The following is an 18,835-nucleotide window of genomic DNA, read 5'->3' on the forward strand; positions in this document are numbered from 1 at the left end:
CCCACAAGAACACCTTGCAAGTCTTCGCACAACTGAAGCAATTTGAGTTTAGAATCCTGGACCTCCCCCCGCGTTCCCGGTCTTTAGCATACATTTGGCCAATCTTATTCTTACACAACCGGCCACGGATGGTTGTTGGACACCCATGACTTTCCTACTGTTCAAACTGGTGTTTGAAAACCCTAAAACAGCAAATCCTGTTGGCTGCAAACACCACCGACAGCAAATGTGCGACAACTAACGCTTCGCTCCCGTTTTTCCTGTCCCTGTCCATGTGCCCTGCTCCGCTACCAATCAGAGATGCATTAGACTTCAGACCTAACCATAAATTCCCCATGACCCTAGAAATCTTCCTACATCTACAAAGGAAACTTGAGGGTATGAGAAGAAGGAGATTCCCTTCAGCCTGGGCATGTAGAAGACTCCCCACAGATTTCTCTACAGGACAGAATTACTCTATTTATATCTTTGGGACTGTGTCCCTTTTAAGGCTAGAAGGAGGAGACAAACCTCACCTGAAAGGTGAGCCTACCGACACGGGAGCATGGTATACTCAAAACTCTCTGCCCGGGCGGCCAGCGGCTTAGCGGTTAAGTACGCAGTCTCCGCTACTGGCGGCCCGGGTTGGGATCCCGGGCGCCGCACCGAGGGGCGGCTTGTCCGGCCATGCTGAGGCCACGTCCCACATACAGCAACTAGAAGGATGTGCAACTATGACGTACAACTATCTACTGGGGCTTTGGGGAGAAAAAGGGAAAAAAAGGAGGATTGGCAATAGATGTTAGCTTAGGGCTGGTCTTCCTCAGCAAAAAGAGGAGGATTGGCATGGATGTTAGCTCAGGGCTGATCTTCCTCACAAAAACAAACAAACAAACAAAAACTCTCTGCTAGATTACTGGACTGCGACCTTCAGGCCACCCTTGCTGCTGCGCATGCGCCACAACTGCCGGGCCGCTGGTTCTGAGCTCTTGGTTCCTTTATTCTCTTTTCTTTCTCTCTCCTGCTCTTTCCCAGACTTCCGTTCGAACTTCCCGCCGCAGCAGAACCCACCAATCACAAACGTCCTTCCTCGGGCCACGCCCCCCCAGCGCCGTCTCCGGGCGCACACCCCTCCTCCGTTACGCACGCTGCGCGCGGACGTCGGCCTCTGACGCCGCCGTCGCCCCTGCACCGAGTCCCGCCCGGCCGCTCCCACCGACCGTTGGCCGCCGGGCCGAAGTCCCTCCCTCAGGACCTCCCCACCCCTCGGAACCGTTCTGGCGGCGGCGACCCATGTGGGGGTTCAGGCTCCTGCGGTCGCCGCCGCTGTTGCTCCTGCTGCCGCAGCTCGGAATCGGCGCCGCCGCGTCCCGCTCTCAGGCCGCAGCCATGAACCTGGGCGGCAGCAGCGGTGCGCGATGCGCCGCCTCGGCCGAGGGGCGCCGGCCGCCGTGCCTGCAGCTGCCCACGGTGCCGGGAGCCGACCCGCAGCGCAGCAACGAGTTGCTCCTGCTGGCGGCGGCGGCGGCGGCGGGGGAGGGACCGGAGCGGCGGGAGGAGCGGCAGCCGCCGCCCCAGCATCACGTTCTCTATTTCCCCGGGGATGTGCAGGTAACCTGGGGCCTGCCTGGGCACCTGTTCCTTCCTCTTGTGCGTATGCGGATCCCCCGGATCCTGCCCTCGTGGCTGTGCCCGGGTCCTTGCCTCGCCTGAACACACCCACACATGGGCTCCCGGGGGTGGCTCTTCCGTTTCTCCACGGAATCTCCAACCGCCCTTCCACACCCCTGAGCCCCTCCTCGAGGAGCCCCGCGGGAAAGGTGTCCTTGGAGGGTCACGCCTCCAAAGACCAGCTGTCAGTCCAGGCTTCGGGGGAGTGGGATTTGAGACAGAAGGAACGAAACACACAATGTATATTCGTTCTCTAGCTTGGGTTCCCGGAGGAGTGTGTGTGTGTGTGTGTGTGTGTTTGTGTTGGGCAGGAGACAGACAGATAACTGTTAAATTAACTTAGCACGTAATGTTCCCAAAACGCTGGCAGTAATTAAAAAGCAAACAAGTAAACAAAAGACCACTGCAAGGGTATGAGACTCAGTAACCCTAAAAAAGGGAGGGTGAGTGGAAGAAAAGGGACAGTCATTGCTAAGCCTGCCAATATTTTGATGCTCCCCCAAATTCTGTACTTTTGTTTTTGTATGTGATTTTATCTTTATTATTAATTTTATAGCTGCAGGCAAATATCCGTGGATTCTGGTCCTGGAAAGCTGGGTCTTAATCTAGATCTTAATCAAGAACTGCGTGGTCTAATACGGTAGCCATTAGCTATATGTGGCTATTTAAATTAACTTAAATAGAATTAAAAATCCAGTTCCTCAGTCGCACTAGCTGCATTTCAAGTGCTCGGCGGCATCTAAGGTTTGTGTGTGCTGTAATGGACAGCGCAAATACAGAGCGTTTCCACTGAAGCTTCCCATCAATACAGAAAGTTCTGTTGGATAGTGCTGGTGTAGACAGGTACAGCTAGAATATGGCTAGATGTATTTCTTATACCATGAAACAGTATTAGTTTATTGTTTTTAAAATTGATGCTTTAAAATGATATACTTACAAGCCTTGTGCCCTAAGTCAAATGATGATTAAGATATATGTAGTTTTTTCTCCTGCCCTCAAGATGGTTGACTGGTCTAGCTGACTGCCAGTAAAAGCTATGGAAAAACTAATATTTAGATTTAAGAGAAGAAACTTAATTTACTCAATCGGTGCCCTTTTGCTCCGTTTGGGAAAACAGCATGACATTGCTGACAGCGACTTCCAGAGATTTGTGGACCAGCTACTGTGTGTGCATCTGTGATAATGATAGTAATGATAACTAACCTTTGTTGAGCACCTACTACATGTATTTAAAGTGTGCCAGGCAGAATATAGTACAGGTCTTCAGATGAGGTCTAAAAGGTGCTAAATACAGTTAGAGTAATACCTCCTTTTGTTTTGACATCATCCATTTCTTTATGTAGCCTGAGATTCCATTAGCTTTTTCGACAGTAATATATACTGTTGATTTATGCAGAGTATGAAGTGCTCTAAAAACCCATGTCTTGTAGAGAAGAAATGGAGGATATTGCATCAGAAGGCGTTGAGGCCAGATTTCCTAGGTTTGAACCCTGATTCTGCATTTTTTAGCTATGACATCTCTGGCCAATTGCAGCTACCTCAACTATAAAATAGGAATAATAACTTATATCAGTGAGGATTAAATATGTGAATACCCAGAGAGTTACAGTTTCTTCTCGTCTTTCTGGTGACCTTTTTAATTATTGGAGTACCCTAGTGCTCAGATCTTGGACTTATCCTCTGTCTCCCTTTACTCTTTTGGTGATCTCTTTTAGTCTTGTGGCTTTACACACTACCTGTACTCTGACAACTTTCAACATTTGTGTATCTAGCCTAGACATATTCCAGAACTTTAGACTTACCAATTACATGCACCATATTTCCTTTTGGATATTTAATAGACAATTCAAAACTAAAATATCTGCATCTTAGCCGCTAAATCTGTTCTTCCTGCAGTCTTCTTCATCTCAGTTAGTAGAAGCTCTTCCTTTTTTCGTTGGTCAAGTTAGAAATCTTGAAGTTAATCCTTTAGTCCTCTCTTTCACACCTCATATCTTAATCCATCAACAAATAAAGTGGCTTCACTTTCTAAATGTATCTAGAAGTGATCAGAATAGTCATTTTAAAGTGTAAGTCACATCAGGCCATACCTCTGCTCAGAAATCTCCAATGGCTTCCCACGTTACTCTGAGTAAAAGCCAGAGACTCCTTGATGGCCTGCAAGGCCCTTCACTATCTTTATCTTTTTTCACCCTGTTGCTTTTCTGACTGTCTCCTTTTTCTGTTTTACTCTGCTCCAGCCACACTAGCCTTCTTCATATTGCCCATGGTAGGCACACTTCACCTCAAAAGCTTTGCACATACGGCCTGGAACAATCTTCCTGCAGGTATCTGTAGGATTCATTACCTCACCTATTTCAAGTCTTTGCTCAAATGTTGCCATCACAGTGAAGGCATCCTATTTCTTACCTATTTAATAATCATACATATGCACAGGATCCCCGTAACTTTTCTGCTTTATTTTATCCATTTCATTTACTTTATTAGTTATTCATTTTGGTTTTTGTCTGTCTTCCACCACTGCAATGTAAGCTTCATGTCTGTTTCTTCGCTGGTATATCTGTGATGCTTAGTGACTGGCATGTAGTTGGTGTTCGGTAGATAACTTGTTGAATGAATGAATATATGTAAGTTGCTCTGACCAGTGCATCAAGTGCTTGATAAGTCTTGGCTATTATTATATGAAATGCTTTTAGGCTCAGATTTTCTGATCCATATCTTTGCACTTGATTCTTTTGAGCCTAATGTTTATCCTTATGAAATTTACCCTGTTAGATACAGTTCATCTTTTTAGTGTATTGATCCTTTTAGAACACTTATTTTGGTTTTGTATCATATATAGGTTAAATAAGCATTCTTTCTGTACCTTCATTCTTAATTTGGATAAATATTGAACAGAATAGGGCCAAACAGAACTTTGGTAGGGTACCATTAGAAGCTTCACCTTATCTTAACATACATTCGTTATTTGGTATTAATTGGATCTGATTGTTCATGTAATTTTAAATCCTAATTACCATTACTTTCTTGATGTTTCTCTTGCAGTCATCTTTTGTTGTATGTCCTTTATTATTCTGTACTTGCCCTGTCATCATTTGAATTACAGGAAAGCTGAGGCCACAGTAATTCATATTTCCTTATGTACCTCTTGATGTTTTTCTTATCGGTAATGATTTTGGAGGGGGATCAGGATTCTTTTAAGTAGGTGCTTTTCAATTTTCTTGAGTTATCTTGCTTTTTAAAGCCTCAAGATATCAAGTTATACATATCTCTGTTTTTTTGAAGCATACGCTTACAATTTGATGAATTTTGACAAATGTTACAATTACTTCATCACCACCACAATCATGTTATACAACATCTCCATCACCCTAAAGAGTACCCTTGTGCCCCACTTTGGTCAGTCTCTTATCTCAGCCCCAGGCCACTACTGATCTGCTTACTTTCAGTATAGTTTTGCCTTTTCTAGATATTCATTAGGAATCATATAGTATGTAGTCTTGTGTCTGGCTTCTTTCACTCAGCATAATGCTTTTGAAATTCATTCTTACTATTGCTTGTATCAGTAGTTTATTCCTTTTTTATTGCCAAGTAGTTTTCTGTGTATGTGATGTACAATTTGTTTACCCATTCAGCAGTTCATGAACATTTGAGTCATTTCCAATTTTAGCTTTTAAAAATGTTTGCTTTCCTAAATGCTAGGATAGATGGATGCTCCTGTCCTAAGTGTATGTCCTGGTGAGTAGGAAAAGACTCACTTCTCCTCTGTGTCTCTCCTTTACTGCTCACACTGCTGCCACACTCAGAACACTTCTGACACAAGATGTGTGGGGGTTTTCCCCACACCAAGCAATTCTCTGCAATATCAGCTGGGTGTCCTATAATTCGATTCAATTCTGACACTATCTACCTGGAGTTAGTGTCAGATCCCACAAGTTAAGGGCTCAGTCCCGCACACTGCCCTTCCCCCACTTCAGATGCCAATCTCAAGTCCTGGGTTGTCACCTGTACAGCTGTAAATTGGGCTTCCCACGACCCTCTCCTTAGGTTCAGTTCATCTGCTTGGACGGCTCACAGAATTTAGGAAAACACTTTCCTTACTGTTTATCCATTTATCATGGAAGGATAGGATAAAGGATACAGATGAACATCCAGATGGAAGAGATGCATAGGGCAAGGTATGTGGGAAGGAGCGCGGAGCTTCCACGCCCTCTCTGAGTGCACCACTCTCCTGGCACCTCTATGTGTTCACCAACCCAGAGGCTACCCACTCGTACTTTGGAGTTTTTATGGAGGCTTCATTGCGTCGACATGATCAGTCATTAACTCAATTTCCAGCCCCTCTCTGGAGAATGGAGAGTGGGGCTGAAAGTTCCAAACTTCTAATCATGTCTTGGTCTTTCTGTGACCAGTCTCTATTCAGGAGCCCACCAAGAATCACCTCATTAGAACAAAAGACAGTCCTCACCCAGGAAAATTCCAAGGATTTTAGGAGCTCTGTGCCAGGAACCAGAGGCAGGAACGTGTGTGTGTGTGTGTGTGTGTATATTTTCTATTATTTTGCACCTGGTCATGTACCCTGGGGCTTCCTGTGCTCTGTCAGGCAGCCTTCTTAGGCTGGTTCCTGTTATTTTCCTTCTAGCTTTCTTACATGGGATGTCTAGTGTAGGGAGAGAGGGAGAATCCCCCTCTGCCCTTTCCCTTAAGGTTCTTATGGCTGGCCAAATAATCAACAAGACAGGTTAGCAGGAGAAAAGAATACCAAGTTTAATAACATGTATACATGGGAGAAACTCAGAAATGAGCAACTCATCCCTCTGTCTAAGCTGCTTGCTTAAGTATTGTAGCTAAAGGCGAGGAAGGTGTTGGGGGTGGGTAGTTGTCTGGGACTTCAGAGGGCAAGAAGACAATTCTTTTTAGGGTCATCTATAGATAATGTGGTCAGGGAGAGATAGAGTTTTTTGATAAAAGGGGCTTGGTGCCCCTCCCATTGTAACATCTATTTTACGTTATCATTACAGCCATCATGAGAGAAGATCTGTTCCAGGAAGGAGCTACCATGTCAAATTCTTTAGGCAGTTAGTGGGGGAGGTCAGATGTCCTCAGAGAAAACAATCAAGGTAAAGAGATATATTTCAGGGTGGCCAAATCTTGATCTCCCACAGTCCCGCCTTTGAAACTAAAAGTTTCACTGTCCTTTTGAAACTTTAAGAAGTTTCATAGTCCAGAAGCTGAGTTGGTAGATTGTTTCATCTCACTGAACACATTTCTTAGTCCTGATAATAGATCAGTTCAATTAAGTTCATTTTAGAAGGTGGTGATGCAGGTGGGCTCTCAAGGTTACGCCTTTATTGTGGAAGCAAGCAATCAAGTATTTAATAGAAGCATTTCTATGTAAACAAAAGAAAAACAAGGTTAATGGTTGGAGCAAGTTGTAAAGCAGTTTCTGAGTTTAGAGGACAGCCAGTTAAGATTTTTAGATGTCAGCGTCAAAGCATCTTTTGCAGTTTAAAATGTCTCTGATGATGTCATCATGTAATCTCTTAAGTTTATATCAAGTCCATTGGCTTCAGTTTGTAAGGCTTCAGGATAAAGGGCAGGTTTAGTTCTCAGTGATTCCAAATGAAAATGATGGAAAAAATGAAAAACATTAGTTTGGAGATCTGTAGCCAGATATTTTAGGAGACTAGAAGAAATCAGGATCCAGTCCAGTAAACAGATATAAAACAAAAACCTCAAAAGACAATTAACAAAACTAGGATCTAATATCCGTAAATGTATACTATAGTTTTTACTGAAATATAATTTTTCTCTCTAAAATCACCCTCATTTTTATCAAAGATAGCCAAATTAAAACTAACTAGTTTGTGAAATAAGTCTAGTTCCAATAAAGTTGGCCCAATTATTTACATAAGTACAGCAAGAATAGCAATTGATCACATAGGCTCTTTTAAATCTGCTTTGCTGGAACTTTTTATAAGGAATCTCAGATTGAACTTTAAAGGCCTCTCGAGGCCAGGAAAGCCAAGCCAAGGATTTTGTCATCCAACTTCGCCTGTAATACCTACAGATTCGGGTGAATTCCTCTCTTCTGAGGTTCCCCCCAAATATTTCGAGGTTCCTTGTACCTGCCAGATAAGTGACATTCTTGACTTATCCTGGTAAGTGCTGCTTGGAACATAAGGTACCAGGCCAATATTTCCATGTGGCTTTATTCCATAAAGTCCAGTCTTCATACCTCAAAAGCTGTATGGCTATATTGCAAATATGATCTTCCAGTCACAGCCTTGGTAATTTAACCAGTGTTTCCATTTGTGTTCTGTTATAAGGAGAACAGATTCTTATTGAACTTACGCAAATAACTATATTACCATGAAAACAACAATACTCACTTACTAAGAGTTTCCAAATTCAAGGGATCAGATAGAGAGAAAAAGATAATTATTTCAATTTTACTTACAAAAGTATCATTTACCAAATTGTTATAAGTCATAGCTAGCTCAGGAGAAAAGAGAAAAAATTTTCCTTAAATCTGAAAAAACAAAACATTAAAAATTCAGCAATACTTCAAATGAAAAATCATAAAAATTATAATCATCCTTATCAGTTCATTCAGTCCTGTGTAATCCATTCTTGATCCCACTCTTTTTGTTAGCAGCTTCATGAAGTTATCAGTCTCTCCATCGGATTTCTGTAATTTTTTACCAAGTTCAGTTTTATGATCAGAAAGTTTGTCAGAAACTTGTGTTCCAGTGTAAATGTCAGAGTCCTTTCTATGAATTTTTTTGAAGTTGAAACATTTTGCAAAAGCATTAGAGCCAAGAAATAAGTCTGTAAACAAGACCTCAAAAATGGCAATTGACAAAGAAATTTGGTTAATTTTGTGACATACAACACGTTAAAATAATAACCAGAATTATGACTGATAACCAGGACAGATCAGAATTTCAGTAATGTTATACAATTTTAAAACACCTATGTCAATAACATTTACCCACATAATACCACCTAAGCAGACTTATCATCACTCGTCTGACAATGCTGTCCATGTAATTTAACATACTGAATAAGCCTAATAAGTTTAGTATCTTTCTCCTTATAGGAAGAGAGCAAATTTCTTTGAGAAGTTCCAGGGCCCTTTGAAAATTCTCAAAGAAAAAAAGACTTTATTTAAGATATGAATTTTGGGGAGCTTGTCAAAAATATAAAAACTCAAAGCAAACAGAGCATTAACAGTCCAAAAATCCTTTACAGAATACCTCGTCGTTGCACGGACATTTTCTTGCAGTTGGCAGGGGACCTGTGTCATCTACCCCGTTCCGTGACCCAACTTATCCTGTCACGGGAGTCTTCTGAAAGTGGCGAGCGCCCTGATGGCTCTTAACTGCTCGACCCGTGCCCACCAAATTTGTGGCATTTTTTTTGGCTTCCAAGATGCCCTTGGCAATGGCCTTCACCTCATGTGCATATTAACCCACAGCAAAGTTTGTCTAAATAGACACCGGTCTGGTGAGACCCGCAAACTCACCAGTCTGTGGGGCTGGCCCGGACAGCAGGCTTATAGGGCCTATGCCTGTGTCCTACCCTATGGTATTTCCTTCTTAGGACACACGACACAAAAGACACAGACAAAAGAGAAAAACGGAAACCATCTCTGGGAGGAAAAGGGATCAAGATCAAAACCAAGAGTACTCTACCAAATTTACCAGAGTCACTAAAAGCACAAAAAACTAGTTTCCCAAATATTTTCTCCTGCCAATCTAAATTTAGAAAGAGAAAAAAATTCTCACCACTTCCTTCCACCGGAGTCCGCAGAGATTCTGGGAGGCTGACGTGGTAAGAAGTCTTACCTTTTGCCAGCTTTCATCAGGCGTTCCCGTAACTCATCATCTGCAGTAGTCCAGGGAGAAGGCAGTTCTTCTAGCCAGAGAAGGCACCTTGCCAGCCAGTGGGGATTCTGCTCACAGCGCCAAAACTGTAGGGAGAGAGGGAGAATCCCCCTCTGCCCTTTCCCTTAAGGTTCTTATGGCTGGCCAAACAATCAACAAGACAGGTTAGCAGGAGAAAAGAATACCAAGTTTAATAACATGTATACATGGGAGAAACTCAGAAATGAGCAACTCGTCCCTCTATCTAAGCTGCTTGCTTAGGTATCGTAGCTAAAGGCGAGGAAGGTGTTGGGGGTGAGTAGTGGTCTGGGACTTCAGAGGGCAAGAAGACAATTCTTTTTAGGGTCATCTATAGATAATGTGGTCAGAGAGAGAGAGAGTTTTTTGATAAAAGGGGCTTGGTGCCCCTCCAATTGTAACATCTATTTTACATTATCATTACAGCCATCATGAGAGAAGATCTGTTCCAGGAAGGAGCCACCATGTCACATTCTTTAGGCAGTTAGTGGGGGTCTTTAGGCATAGTTAGGTCAAATGTCCCTCAGAGAAAACAATCAAGGTAAAGAGATATATTTCAGGGTGGCCAAATCTTGATCTCCCACACTAGTTTATGCTCAGCAAAGACACTCCCTTGCCCCCTTTTTGTTGGAAGTTCAGCTTGTACCATATATAGCTCTCCTCATTCTACTGTAAGAGTAGTCCACCTAGCTTAAATCTTTGTCATGAATGTCTCCCAACTCTTAGAGACACATGTTAAGTTTTCCTAAAAATCCTTTGTACCTTTGCTTCAGTAGCAGTATGGGGTGGGCCTATAAATTTGGCAGGTCAGCAAGCATCAGCCTGTGGAGTAAGCACCCCTTAATCTCTCCAAGAGATTCTCTTGCCACCTGCTTCCCTGGGGATGAGAAGAAGCATGACCCCTAGCCCTGCCTCCTTTCAAGGAGAATAAGTGCATTGCATTCCCAACTGGGATGAAAACTCTCTCAAAAGAAAGCCCTCTCTTCCCACAGTCTCTGGCCTTTTATGTAGATTGGCCATAGGCAGTAGCCTGGGTTGCAGAACCGGTTTTGCTACCTGTTAGCAAGTCTTATGGGGATGTCTGGTGTCTCTTCTTAGAATATGGGTGTACTTATCCATTGTTCTCAGATCTGGGCTTTGACACAAGAGTAACAACCCTGTTTTTTACATTTTAGTATACATAGTTCCTTAGTAGGAGCATTTTCCCCCTCTGATCATGTAATCTGGGGCTAATCAAAGAAAATACCAAGTTTTTAGATTTACCACCTCCTATGTGGTAGAAACTAAACTGAGTCATAAAATCTTGAGTTCATTTTGGCTCATTGAATAACTATATCATATAAATAACTGTATAGTTTCTAGGACCTCGGTTGCCTTAGCTATAAAAGGGATTTAGATGAGCCCTTTCAGGTCTAAGTTCCTGTGATAATTTTATCTCTCAAAAATCTAGATGTACAGAAGGCAGTAGCAGAATTCATAAAAAGTTAAATGATAGCCTTCTGGGAATAAATATTTTTTATTTATTATTTATTTTTTATTTATTAATATGACAAACAATATTAATGAGATAGAAACTGTTAAGAAGGACTTGAGCATCCTTTTGGTAAAATATCTAAGGACATGAACAGAGAATTAACAAAAGAAAAAAATGAAAATTGCCAGTAAACATAGAAAACTATTCACCATGACTAGAATCAAAGCACATGCAAATTAAATCAAAAGACATCATTTTATCATAGTAGCAAATATTTTTTAAATATTAATTCTAGTAGCCAGTGTGGGTAAAGATGTGGGAAAATAAGCACTCTTGTATACTTCCTGTTGACACAAATAATCCATAACCAATCTATAAATCAAAATTGAGGTGAGTTTATTATGAGCCAACCCTGAGGACCATATAGCCCAGGAGAGTCCTTTCACAAAGGAAGGGAGCACTCCAAAGAAGTGGGGTGTACAGAGTGGTTATGTACCGCCAAAGAGCATGCATCACATGTAATAGGAATGTCCCTTTTACGATAGTCATAAGATTGCTTTGCCAGCACAGCAGTTCGGTGAACACAGCAGATCCCGGTGGTCTCAAGGTGGGCAGTCACGGGGTCAGCACAGCAGGTCAGTAGTTAATCCTAAATTTGGGGAGAGATGCTTATCCTTAAGGCAATGCCAATGTGTGGGAATCCTTATCTTTAAGGGCATTGTTCTTGTCTGTGGGACCTAGTAAATATTTAAAGCAGATATACAATGCATGCTCAACAGGCCACCTCAGGCCCTTTTGGAAAAACAAGATCAGGCCAAATTAGTTTTAACCCAAATGGCTTCTTCATATACTCCAATATATCCTATTGCTTGTCATTTATTTATTATTCCAGTGGTAGTATAAATTGGTATTAATCTTTCTGATGGGAAGTCTAAAAATTATGATGCAGATCTTATTTATTTATGTGGAATCATGCCTATAATATATTTTTAAGTGAAAACTGTATGTGTAAGCTTGTTGAGGGAGAAGTAAAGATGCCCTCATATATTTACTTGTGTATATGTTTGTGTACTAAAGAAAACTGGATTGCTAGACAATAACATTTTAATAGTGATTATTTCTAATTGGTGCTTTTATGGGTGATTTTTCTCTCTTCCTTATACCTTAGTATATAGACTAAATTTTTGTGGTGAGTATTACTTTTATTAGTTTTAATTTTTAAATAGAAAAATGTACATATTGCTAAAAACTCAGTTTATTTAAGGTTATACATTGAAAAGTAAGTCTCCTTTTCATCTCATTCTCTCCAGTCTCCCGTTTTTCTTCCCCAAGGCTACCACTGTTTATATGTCCTTCCAGAGACATTCTATTTCTATGCTGATGCAAACTTTTTTTTTTTTAAACACAAATGATAGCATAGCATACAGGGGTTTTTAGCCCTTACTTTATAAGCCATGTGAGTACTCACAGAGCTGCCTCATTCTTTGGAAGCAGAAATAAATATCCTTATACATACTTATTTATGCATTATGCAAGTATATCACTGAGATAAATTCCTAGAAGTGACATTACTAGGTCAAAAGAGAGGTGCATTTAAAACTGTTCAATATATATAGTATATGACTGTTAGAAGTAAGGAAAAATCACAACTCTTATTTCTCTCTCTCACACCCTCTATCCAATCCATCAGCAAATGCTGTTGACTCGGCCTTCAAAATATATTCAGAATCTGACCACTTCTTACCACCTTTGCTTCTACTACCACTCTGGTTCAAGCCACCTTCTTTCATCAAGATTATATTTCAGCAACCGCCTGCTGGTGTCCCTACTTCAAATCTTGCCCCTTCACACATAGGAACCAGAGAAATCCTTTCAAAATATGGATTATATCAGCCCTCTGCTCCAAACCCTATCAGAGCAGAAGCCAGAGTCCCCACCGTGTCTTACAAGGCATGATCAGCACCTCCCATCCTCCCCAGCAGTCTCTCTGACCTCCTGGGCGATCACTTGTGCTTGTTCACTCCACTGGAGCGGCACTGGCCTCACTGCTGATTCTAGTCACGCCAAGAGTGCTTCCACTTCAGGGCCTGTTGCACTTGCAGTTCCTTTTGCCTGAAATGTCATGACTCCCTCCCTCAGTGCCTGCAGGTCCTTCTCAACTCTTCCCTTGTTGGAGGCCACCCTGTGTTTTAAATAATCATCTTCCACCCTCTCCAGAACCTTGTACTCCTTTTCTCCTGCTTTATTTATTATACTCCATTGCACTTAACACCGCCTAACATTTTATGTTGTCCAGCCACTAGCCACTTGTGGCTATTGACCACTTGAAATGTTGTTAGTCTAATCAAGGAACTAAATTTTTAATTGTATTTAACTTCAAATTTAAATCTAAAAACTGATACTCAATTCAGTTCCTGGAAAACTTTTAAGTATATTTGAACAACTTGAGTATGTGAATCTACTTTTTCAACTGTACATTTTATGAAATCTAAATTCAGATCAAGTATTTCTGAGGAAAATTTAGCATCCAAATTGAGATGTGCTATACGTATAAAATATACACTGGATTTCAAATTCTTAGAAAAAGAAATGTAATAATCTCTCAGTAGTTTGTTAACATTGGGTACATGTTGAAATGATAATATTTTGGATATATTGGGCTCAATAAAATATATTATTAAAAATAATTTCACCTGTTAACTCTTTACTTTAACGTAGCTACTAGAGAATTTTGTGTGTGGCTCCTGTTATATTTGTTGGCCAGTGTTGCTCTGTCTACTTGTGGAGTTGTTTATTGTGTATCTCTGTACTAGAAGGTAAGCTCCATGAGGGCAGCGGTTTAGTCTGTTCTGATCTATGCCCAATCAGTAGATATCTAATACATTTCCTAGAATAAATGAATAAATTTGAATAAATTTCCATTTTTTAAAAGAGCTATTATGAGTAACACTTAAAAGGAAAACAAAATTTACATGCATGTCTTAGAACCTAAACAAAAAGTTATTAATATATATAGAATGCTTATAAATAAATAAGACCCAAATTAAAAAGGGCAAAAGATATGAATAGGCACAAGTAGAAATCCAAATGGCTAATAAATATATGAACAAAATTTCAACTTCATTCCAATTTTCAATAAATCCAAATTAGAATAAGTTATTCTGTGCTTATGAAATTTAACAAAGATAACAGAAAAATGATACATACTTCTCTGGAAGACAGTATTGTAGTCTAATAATCAACTTTAAATTATTTATATTCTTTGACCTAGTTTTTCCATATCTAGGAATTTATTTTTAAGGATATAATCACAGATATATAAGAAGATTTGTCTATAATGTGCATTGCAGCTTAGTTTGTAATACCAAAATTGAAATCAAACATAGCATTCAGGTTAGAGTAATCCAGAGAGGGAGGGGTTCATGATAGCAGCTTTAATAGGAAAATACTTGAAAATTCTGTTTTGGTCAAAAAGTCTGTCTAATAAACCAAATTTTTATTTTCAGATAATGTGTTAGGAACCGAATGTGTTAGGAACCGTATGTATACTAAGTAAAATTTATTAAAAATATCTATAATCCTAATGTATTTTATTTTTTAAATTCCTACTTTGCAATTTAGCTACATCTTATAACCCTGTCTTATGATAGATTTGAAGCTTAAACTGAAAAAGTGATTTGTTCAAAATCTTACAACTGGGAAATACTGACAGATTTATAGTTTTCATTTCTAGTACATTAACCATAGGTCATTATAACATCTGAACTTTCTCCAAAATAAAAATGGGAAACTATTTTGTGGAAATAATTTTTTATAAATGTGTATTTAATACTTGTTTCATCTTTCTTACCTTTCAGAATTACCATGAAATTATGACTCATCATCCTGAGAATTATCAGTGGGAAAACTGGAGTCTAGAAAACGTTGCCACCATTTTAGCCCACCGATTCCCCAATAGTTATATTTGGGTGATAAAGTGTTCCCGAATGCATTTGCACAAATTCAGCTGCTATGACAATTTTGTGAAAAGCAATATGTTTGGTGCTCCAGAACACAATACTGACTTTGGAGCTTTTAAGCACCTTTATGCATTATTAGTTAATGCTTTTAACTTAAGTCAGAACACTTTGCTATCAAAGAAGAATGTGAAAGATTTGAATAAGGACTCCAAAGCATCTAATTGTAGATCCAGTTCTTCTCATACTACTAATGGTTGCCAGGGAGAAAAAGAGAGGACCTGTGAAAAATTTGATGAGTCTGCCTTGAATTTTTATCCACCATCACTAAATGGTGCATCTTTTACTTTGATTGGATTCAGTAAAGGTTGTGTTGTTTTGAATCAGTTGCTTTTTGAATTGAAAGAAGCCAAGAAAGACAAGAACATAGATGCTTTTATCAAAAGCATAAGAACAATGTACTGGCTGGATGGTGGTCATTCTGGAGGAAGCAATACTTGGATTACTTATCCAGAAGTCTTGAAAGAATTTGCACAAACAGGGATTATTGTTCACACCCATGTAACACCTTACCAAGTACGTGATTCAATGAGATCTTGGATTGGAAAGGAGCACAAGAAATTTGTTCAGATACTTGGAGATTTTGGTATGCAGGTAACTAGCCAAATTCATTTTGCAAAGGAAGCTCCTTCCATAGAGAATCACTTCAGGGTTCATGAAGTATTTTGAAACTACAAGAATATTAATGTACTTGTTGGAAGAGCATAAGCACTTTGAGTGTTATAAATTCAGATAGAGACATAATTCATAGATGCATTGTGTTTTTTTTGGGGGGGAGCACACATTCCTAAAATATGAGTGTAATGTGCAATAGTATTTCTTGCTTGTGAATGTGAACAGCTTTTAATTTGGAATGGGTTAGAATTAGTTCATTTTAAATCTAAAAGGTGGTTTGTGATAATCCTATGAGGAGATATAAGACCCTTAAGAATGAAGGTTATGATATAGTCCTTATAAAAGGTAATTAAAATTATTGTTAGAAATCGTTTATTTTCTGAGTAATGTTTGAAACTAATTTTGGTGACACTATAACAGTAATTAGCTATTTTGGCACTCAAAACTTTTGAGTGGAAATACTCCCTTTCTCTTCAAACAAAGCAAAGTCACACTGATGTTTTCCATCATTTTGGAATAAGTCTACCTTGCGTTTTCTGTTTTGTAAATTCATGGAGTCATTCTTTAATATGCCACCAAGTGTTTTTTCTTGAGAATCAAAATATATTTGTTTCCAAATATCCAAGAACATGCAGTAGCATAAAGTTGATTTTTAAAAACATTACACTTAAGCACTGGGGCTTACTTTTTAATTGACAACTTTTAGAAAAGACATTTTGGAGTTTCTTGAATCTTGGCCAAAAACCAGTTCTTTTGGAAAATTGTTTTAAATTGAACATAATTATGTATATTGGATAAAAATACACATGTATACTGGATAAAAGTATATTACAGATTTAAAATCTTTTCATCATATCAGGTTTTTTTGAGAGAGATCAGCTTAGGTAAAATAAATATATAATACTCTATTTGTTAGTGCTCTACTGAAAAGGAGACAGATTCTATAGATGTAAAGCAGTGTTTCTCCAGAAGCATGATTTTCTCTGCCAAAAGAAAGCAGCTCTCTTTGGCCAAAATGCAAAATTATATTGCTATAAGAAAAGTTACAAGGGAAAGTTTGAAGACACAAATGATTTAATTTTGGCTTAAAAACTGAATTTGCTTAACACTGCTACATAATTTGGGTGAGGTTCCCTTCTGCCCGTTTTTCTTGACCTAGATTAAATACATTTTGAGAAACCAAGATCTAATGAATGTCAGCCTACATTGAAACATAGCTGTATGATTACAGTAAAAGGTGAGTGGCCATTTTTTTATTGTTTATTAATAATTAGCTTTTGCAAGTCATGAAATAATTTAGGGAAGTAACATGCTGCTTTCAGACTGAAAAAAAAACAAAGACACTGAAGCATTATCTTAATCCAGAGGACCTAAATTTATAAAACAATGTTGAATTAAAATGTTAATTTCTTGGCTTCTTCCCAGAATTATATATATATATATTTTTTTTTTTTTAAAGCTCTTTTTTTTTTTTTTTGGTGAGGAAGATTAGCCCTGAGCTAACATCCATTGCCAATCCTCCTCTTTTTGCTGAGGAAGATTGGCCCTGGGCTAACTTCTGTGCCCATCTTCCTCTACTTTATATGTGGGACGCCTGCCACAGCATAGCTTGAGAAGCAATGCATAGGTCCACGCCTAGGATTGGAATCTGCAAACCTTGGGCTGCTAAAGCAGATCGTGTGAACTTAACCACTACGCCACCAGGCTGGCCCCCCAGAATTATATTTTAATGACTATAAATACATTCCAAATATTCAGAGACTTAGGAGAAAAGATTCTTAATTACCAAATGCTTAAAAATAACATCCCTTAATTCTGTAAACTACTAGTATCTCTCAATGGTCTTTTTTTTTTTTTTTTTAGGACAAAGTAGTTTTATATTGCTTGTGTCTTTAAATACCTGCTGTTTCTTTTGAGACCAAAAGTTCCCAACAAGGAAACAAGTCAGCCTGATTCTAGCATTTTATTTATTACCTTGTCTTAAAGCACCATAATTGATTGTATGGCTTCTTTCAATATGTTTAATAATCCTCACTAAAATTCATGTGTATCTAATGTAAAATAGCTAAGTTATGGAATGCTCTAACGAAGGGGGAAGGAAAGGCATTTATTTGTACAGGATTAACTAAAATGGAAAAAGTAGGACTTGTAGCAGAAGGATTCATTAAAAAATCTGAGATACTTAAAAATCTCGGTTCTTTAGCTATCCAGTCATGTTAATGCTTAATTATAATTGTCACATGTTGAATGGATATTAACTCACTGGGCACGTGAAACCGCCACTGCATCAAAATGAGACAGTTTGGAAAAGTAGAAATATTTTCTTGAATGAAAATAGATTCAAGTTGATCCATATTCAAATATTTCATTTAATACTTCAGATTTGTTCTTTCTCCACTTTCGTTTAAAACTATTCTAAATGTTAGTGTATTCTTTTGGATTGTGCCTTTGTGTTTGTGTCATGAAAGAGTCAACTGAGAAAAGTAGTCATGCAAATAATGTGAGAGTTGTTACTGCCACAGCATGAATGTACAATTGTATTAAATTTAATCCACAGAAGTCTGTTTGGATGTACTTTGTTATTAGGTTTGTTAAAACTTCAGATCATTATTTGGAAGGAAGCTATTTCTCTCCACTTTGCCAGTTTGGGTTTGTATGTTTTCATTAACCTCCATGTTTTTTCACATGAGCAACTTTGTACCTTTCCTTTAAAAACACACCTCTCCTTTAAATTGCTCCACAAAAACTGGTATCAATTCCATTTCTTCTGTTGGATTTCCTAGAGAACAAAATCTCTCAAAAATAAGTTCTTCCTTTTCTGTGCTAATCATCTCAGGTATCTGTATTCCTTTAGCTGTCCTTAAGAGACTTAGTTAGAATATAGTGTGATCTATTTTTCATTTCATTCATGTATCTAAGTACCCACCATACCTAAGTACCCACGAAGGGCAAGGAAGGTCTAGGCACTGAGGATACTCAAAACAGTCCCAGCATATGAGTATGGAAATGTGTAACAGACTAAGGTTTAAGAAGTAAAATATGAAGCAAAAGGTAGTATTCTTAAAAGAGCTATTCTGTTATACTTCATTTAAAGGCCTTGAAGAGAATCATGCTTTAGAGGATAGGATACACATGTAGATAGACCTCACCTGTAAATTCAGGTTGCTCTTTAC

At 39.0% G+C, this 18,835-nt stretch overlaps 1 protein-coding gene across 1 annotated transcript; it reads left to right on the plus strand.

Annotated features, from left to right (window-relative positions):
- Window positions 1–1,157: 1,157 nt before the first annotated feature.
- C9H2orf69 (chromosome 9 C2orf69 homolog) lies at window positions 1,158–16,035 on the plus strand. Its single transcript, XM_004426774.3, has 2 exons — window positions 1,158–1,590; window positions 14,889–16,035. The coding sequence occupies exons 1-2, from the start codon at window positions 1,273–1,275 to the stop codon at window positions 15,714–15,716; spliced, it is 1,146 nt and encodes a 381-aa protein (XP_004426831.1). The 5' UTR covers window positions 1,158–1,272; the 3' UTR covers window positions 15,717–16,035.
- The last annotated feature ends 2,800 nt before the right edge of the window (window positions 16,036–18,835 follow it).

This window comes from Ceratotherium simum, chromosome 9 (genome assembly GCF_057802395.1).
Source record: "Ceratotherium simum simum isolate JZ-2026a chromosome 9, ASM5780239v1, whole genome shotgun sequence".
NCBI lineage: Eukaryota > Metazoa > Chordata > Mammalia > Perissodactyla > Rhinocerotidae > Ceratotherium > Ceratotherium simum.